The sequence below is a fragment of the Condylura cristata genome, unplaced genomic scaffold (genome assembly GCF_000260355.1).
Source record: "Condylura cristata isolate star-nosed mole 26May11 unplaced genomic scaffold, ConCri1.0 scaffold00012, whole genome shotgun sequence".
In the NCBI taxonomy this organism is placed as follows: domain Eukaryota; kingdom Metazoa; phylum Chordata; class Mammalia; order Eulipotyphla; family Talpidae; genus Condylura; species Condylura cristata.
This window is the reverse complement of record NW_004567113.1, coordinates 36,190,139-36,196,937: the sequence shown is the minus strand read 5'-3', so window position 1 is coordinate 36,196,937 and position 6,799 is coordinate 36,190,139. Positions and strand designations below refer to the sequence as shown.

The 6,799-nt window shown below is 34.3% G+C and overlaps 1 protein-coding gene across 1 annotated transcript in view; it reads left to right on the top strand.

Annotated features, from left to right (window-relative positions):
• Positions 1–6,799, top strand: part of SLC30A9 (solute carrier family 30 (zinc transporter), member 9) — a 69,984-nt gene that overhangs the window by 36,845 nt on the left and 26,340 nt on the right. The window contains exons 8-9 of the mRNA XM_004681327.2: positions 3,778–3,845; positions 6,505–6,607. Coding sequence (XP_004681384.1) covers positions 3,778–3,845; positions 6,505–6,607 — 171 coding nt within the window. The remainder of the gene's footprint in view (positions 1–3,777; positions 3,846–6,504; positions 6,608–6,799) is intronic.

The window sequence follows — 6,799 nt, the reverse complement described above, 5'->3', positions numbered from 1 at the left end:
ATATATATATATACACAGAAATCATTGGACACTTAATAAAATATATTAGTAAACTTGGATACTAAGTTTACTAAACTTCCACAGTACATTTACTCTCCAGTTCTGTGAGGTGGTTATTGCAATCCATTTCCTCTCACAAAATTTCTAATAGTCTTTCCCTTTAGTGAACCAAAGCCACTAATACTGCCATGATACTAGCTAATCATGTGTGTAGTCAGCTTTGTATTTAACTTCAGCTATGAGGGAACATAACATAGACAGCTGACTTTGCAGTTGTCTTTTTTCTTCTGAATTAGATTTGAGACGTTGCCTCCATTTTGCAAATATTAGACATTGGCAGTGATTGCAACTATAATCATATCTTATTTGATATGCTGCTATATTTTTTTGTTTTGATTTTGTCACTGTTCTGACATAATTACTACCAACACATTCTTATCTTTTTTTATAACCACCTTTATCAGACTAATTTGAATTCAGTAAATATTCTAAAGAAATGTTTCTCATCATCCATTTGAAGGAGGATTTTTTAATTTGTATTAATTTTTCTACTGTTCCTGTAATAATTTTATTGGATTCCTTTTCTCTATTCAACCAAAGGGTATGGCATATTCTCATTATAATAAAACACTGGTACTCTTGTTTGTTTATCAGTTAACAGTTAGTGGTTAGAAGCCACGGTCAGTTTATAGTTTATAAATATAAATTCCAATTGAAACCATATGACCAGGGTTTTTCCCTGCTAGCTCTTTATTTCAACCTTGAAGACATTTCTGAACTTCCTTTGAAATTCGGGGCATCAGATTTTATACAATTTGTTAAGATATGGCCTTACCACTTTAAAGCTGAGTTGCATATATAGAATTCATGTTTAAAATGCAATAGTTTGAAACACAGCACTATGAAGCTGTCCACAGCCACTACAGCTGAGTTCAATTCCTGGCTAGGGAGCTAACCCACATAGCGTGGCATATGTTTCCTGGCCCTCCCACTGCTCCCCTCAGCGGTGTATTTCAATCTGCCTGTTCTGCTCTCCACTCTGTCTCTGGTGTGTCATCTCACCCCTTATATGTCTGGCCTGTATCCCAGTTCTTGTATGCATAAATAAATCTTTTTTTTTTTTAAGATGTATTATTATTTATTCATACAGAACTGGGGTACAGTCCAGAGACGCGGAGGGTGAGAGGATTCACCAGAGACAGAGAGGGGAGCAGAACAGGCAGATCAATGAAGTACACTGCTGAGGGGAGCAGTGGGAGGGTCAGGAGAGGTCTGCTACACCATGTGTCACCTCCGGGGCAGGTGGGGGTCGAACTCATGCGGAAGTGGCTTTAGCTTCTCAGTGCTGTGCTTTAACCCGCTGTGCCACCAGGGAGGGCCTGCATAAATAAATCTTAAAAAAAAAAAAAATAGACACAGTAGTTTGGACTATAGGACCTATACTTTCAAAGGTCCTAATATATGTAAGGCCCTGTGGCCTGCCTTTGGGGGAACTAACCACTAAGCAGTGGTGATTTACTAAGAACAAATTTTCAGATGATGTGGCCCCAACAACTATCTAAAATTTAGCTCTTTTTTTTTCTTAGCTGTTTTTCAGTTTTATGCTAGCACATTAGATCTTAAAAACCAAATTGTAGGCCCTCCCTGGTGGCAGAACAGGTTAAAGCACAGCACTGAAAAGCTAAATCCACTTCCGCATGAGTTCTATCCCACCTGCCCCGGAAGTGACTACATGGTGTGGCAGACCTCTCCTGACCCGCCCGCTGCTCCCCTCAGCAGTGTACTTCGTCGATCTGCCTGTTCTGCTCCCTACTCTGTTTCTGGTGAATCCTCTCACCGTCCCTGCACCTTTGGCCTGTTCCCCAGCTCTGTATGCAAATAAAGAAATCTTTAAAAAAAATAAAATAAAATAACCACCTCTACCTTTCTTGCCCAGATATGGAGTCATAGAAGAACAATAAAATGTGGACAAAATCATAAAATAAATCCCAAAATAAGCACTCCCAGGTTTCCCCCAAATGTATCAGTTACCTAATCCTCTCTGGAAGCCAGTGGCAAAGAGGGAGGAATTATCTGTAGGAGGTCAACAGTGTGAATGGGGAGGTGGCTACAATCTCTCTTCATGTAAATCAGAGTAGTGATGATAAGCATTTAAGTGCCACCATCAGTGGTAATTATTTCATTTTCTTGGAATACCTTCTTCTCTTGGAGTCCAAGACCATCTTTCTCCTTCATTAATTCCTCTTCTTCCTCTGTCTCCTTTGCACAAAAAAAATACAAAACTAAAAAACCCTGCTTTTCTACCCAAGCTCCAATGAATAGAGATTTATTATAGAACCATTTTTATTTAAATCCATTAGCAAGTCCTGTTGGCATTTTCTCCAAAATAGATTTCTGGTATAACTGCTTCTTCCCCAATTGTTGTAGAAACTATCACTGTCTCTTACTAGAGTAACCTTCTAATCAATCTCTCTACCTTTTTTTAGCTCTCATAATTCATTTTCTACATAATAAACTTTATCGTTTACAAAATAAATTAGATTTTGTTAAGTATCTGCTTCAAATCTTTCAGTGGCTTATTTTTCCCTTAGGATTAAATTTATTCCTTAACATAGTCTACAAAGGCCTGTGGGATGTTACCCCTGCCTCCTCTGGCCTCAACTCCTGCAATTTTTCCTACTCTCAATGCTTTAACTGTATCAGTCTTATTTTTATCCTTTTTATGCCAAGCTTATTTTCATTTCAAAGTCTTTTTTAACTGTCATCTGCTTGAAGCATTCTTAAATATTTTCATGTTTGCAGCCATTTCATCTTTGAGCCTCTAGCTAAAATAGCTCTTCTCACCATTAACTCCCTTTCCCCAAACACATTATTTTCTCATTTATTTGTTTTATCTTATTCATCACTGTCTGGTATTATATATTTTTTTTATGGATTCATCATTTAGAGCTGTGGCAGGCATGTAGTAGTTGCATAATAAATATTCCTTGAATAAATATACAGAGTGGTTTAATAGCAATGTAAAGTGCAATAATAAATGTGCTGCTGAGCAAATATTTACTCACTGTGGGGAATCAAGGATGGCTTTACATGGAAAAGTGACACTTAGCTAGACATGGGAAGGGGTGGTAAAATTTGGACATATTGCATTAGAAGATGCTAGGGAGAGGATTCCAGGTAGAGGAAAGAACAGGAGAAAAACCAAAAAGTACATTCAAAGAGCAACAAAAGAACATTTAACTCTAAAAAATATTTTTCGTCGGTATGTATCTTGTATTTTATTTCCTTTAATGTTTGTCTTACTTGGTAGTGAACACATTACTACACTTGAGGGCATTAATCTTTATGGAGCTATCAGGAGTTAAATGACAACAGCAAACTTGGTAGACTTAGCTCTCTTATTTAAAAGTTAAGTTGCTTACAAAATGGCAAAATTTAATAATATATCAATTTCAGTTCACTACTTTATATTGATATAAGATATATCAATATACTTTATACTTTACAAAGATAAATATAGATTTATCTTTATCTCTAGTTTTTATGTAACCAGCTAAGATTCTTTTTGGAAAAAGGCAGGATTTCTGTGAATTACAAAGAAATAAAATAAAACTCTGGAGAAAGACCCTAATTTCTACTTTTTAAAGAATTATTTCTTCAGAAAAAGAAATAAGTACATTTAGTTATTTATAGGTTTTGATGGAAGATATTTTCTGGTTTGTGAGTTATTTATATGCATTCTAGTCTTCTCTGAGATGTTTTTGATTTTTTTTATAGCCACGCTCCAGAACTACATCAGTTTTTTTTAAGGGCCCAGGTAAAGTGGTAATGGTTGCCATTTGCATGTAAGTACTGAAAAGTAAATCTCTTAAAGTAGTACTATACTATTTTTAATGTGCATATCCTTGAATGCGTACATTTATTATTCGGTATTTAGGTAAAAAGTTAAGTTTATATTGCTTTATCATGCCATTTGTTAGAAACATGGATGTAACTGGAAGAGATTATGCTCAGTGAGGTAAGCCAGAAAGAAAAAATATATATATTGATATATATCTCAGATGGTTTCATTTACAGAGGAATGTAGGGGACTAAATGAGGGATTGGGGGAAAATAATTATAATAAATTAAAAAACAAAATTATCAGGAGACTATAAATCAGAGGCCTTCTGGAGGGGACGGTGAGGGAGAGCCTTCTGGAGGAGGAGAGGAATCAAAACAGGAGGGAAGAGCATAATGGACTATAGATGGTACAATGTGAATTGGTGGTGGGAATTTTACAGGGACTATATCTGAGAGGAGAAAGCATACATTTTACAAAAAGGAAAAATAGAATGATACAAACAACATATATATATATATATATATATAAAGTTTATTTTAGCATGACTTCATTAAGTTTATGTATTGGCCACCGTCAGTAGTATTGGAGAAAGAATATCGATTCTCATCTTATGCATTGTATGTTTTTTTATATGATTAAGATCTAAGAATAGTTGCTCTCTGAAAAATCCTCTTATTCTAATTGCTTTAGATGGAAAGCTCTTAAAAAGTTAAATTGGCCAATATTATTTTTAGAATACCTAAAACTTAAATTGGCCAATACTATTTTTGGAATACCTAAAATTTAAACCAGGGTTAGAGCTGCTAAAGTGTATCTCCCAGTTACTTTGAAAGAATATGGTTTATACTTTTACCTTTTTTTGTTTCTTCTTTCTTTTTTCATTCCTGTTTTTTCTTTTTGTAAATGTTGCTGATTATTTTAGGGTGGTTAAAAGCATAACTTCTACAATTCGTAGTTAGTTCTTTTTTTCCCATCCACTCCCTACCTTTCCAGCTCTCTTTTATTTCTTAGGTAAAACACATTTATTTTTCATGTATTAGGAATTGTGAAAGGATTTAGAAGCACAAATAATATAAAATACAATTCAGGTTAGGAGGGACACTATACTATACTGGAAGAAGTAACTTACATAATAAGAGTTGATGAAAAGGTGACCTAGGATAATATTGTAAAGATGAGCAGACATGTTTAGGTTCAAGAAGTATTCATGAAATAAGGTCAATAATGGTACATCTGGTCTGGGTATTAGGTAAGAAACTGCATCATTACTGAGAAAGGATCTGTTGGAGGAGAGTAGTAGTAGCAGGATGGGAACAAAAGAAATTAGATGCCTGGACACTATCCATACTCACTTTTGAATTTGAGTTATCCATCTATAGCAATTCCAAGTGAAGTTCTTTAACAAGATTAGTTCATCTCATCATGGGATTTGCAATTAAATCATTCTTTACTGAATGAATGCGTGTAATATATGTAATCTGCTTAGCAGAAATTTGGTATGTGATATATACTTATAGTTGTGAATGTATATTAATCTGAAGCATTGAGAGAGATCTGGATTAGAGATTTAGAATTGAGTGTTTGTTAAATGAGTATGTAGGGGATAATAATAAGCCATAAAAGTAGTTATGACTACCTGGGAGAGTATGTGTGTAGGGAGTAAGTAAGGAAGCAAAGTGTCCTGGAAAAAAAAACTTGAAGAAAGCTTAAAATGTAGGAATAGGGTAGAGGAAAAGATTCTGTAGAGGAAGAATATGGAGCAAGGTAGGAAGAAAACTTGGGATGTCATGGAAGCCAACAAAGCAGTTTAAGAAAATATTGACAACTATTTCTGAGATTATCAAAATTACTAAAATGTTTCTAGGAATTCAATAGCAAGAAACTGGTGGTTATAAGACCAATTGAAAGAGGTATCTGAGGCAGAAGCCATTGTTTCATGGATTGAAGAAGTAGTGCAAAATGAGGAAAACAGCAAGAGCAAATGATTCTTTTCAAGAAATTTGAAGTGAAGAAGGGAAACAGGTAGCTGGAAGATGTGTGGTTTCCTTATTTATAAGATGAGGATGTTTATTTTTATTTAGATTACAGAGTTGTAATAAAGCATGGTAAAGTGATTAATGCCTGCTAAATCCAGCCAATCATCACTATTAGAATCTGAGCAACTAGCTTCATCAGAAATAACCATATTTATTTTAATATCTATGACCTTCTAGTGTGACCCTGAAATCTGATTGGTCTACATTTGTCTTGACCTTGGATATCTGCCTTATGTAAACAAATAGGAATTCACTACAGTCTTATTTTCACATTGTCTCCCGAACAATGTTAAGTGCAGATCTTCTTAATGCATAATTTCCATTCTAGTTTCACTTAGTCCAAATGCAGAACACCCACTTCCCCTTAGTAGTTCTCATAATGCACTGAATTAATTTGCTTTAGACATATCATACCTTTTCATTTGAGTATTTAATGAAACCATTATCTGTATGTTTCACATTTATATCTATTACATAAAATATAAAAGGCTCTTCAAGTTTAGGGATTATTTTTATTTCCCTTTGAGCAGAATCTAGTCTAGAAGTATATATGGTCAATAAGATAAACTTTTGATGGAAATTGTTAGCAAACTCTATGTTTGATTGTTTTCTCTTTTCTCCTAGCAATGGATTAAACTGCTTCTTTAAATTCCTTGCCTGGATTTATACGGGTTCAGCGAGTATGTTTTCTGAAGCTATACACTCTCTATCTGATACTTGTAATCAGGTGAGGGATAAAAGTTTTTTCTGATTAAAGTAAAATTTTTAAGGTTTTAGTCTAAAAATTGTTGCATTTACAACTGAATGATTCCTAATGTTGGCTTGTTGAAATATACAGGAATGCGCTCATAGTATTTTAAAGCAGTTTCCTATACTTTAATAATTTCTAACAACAGAATATGAAATATAAAATTAAATA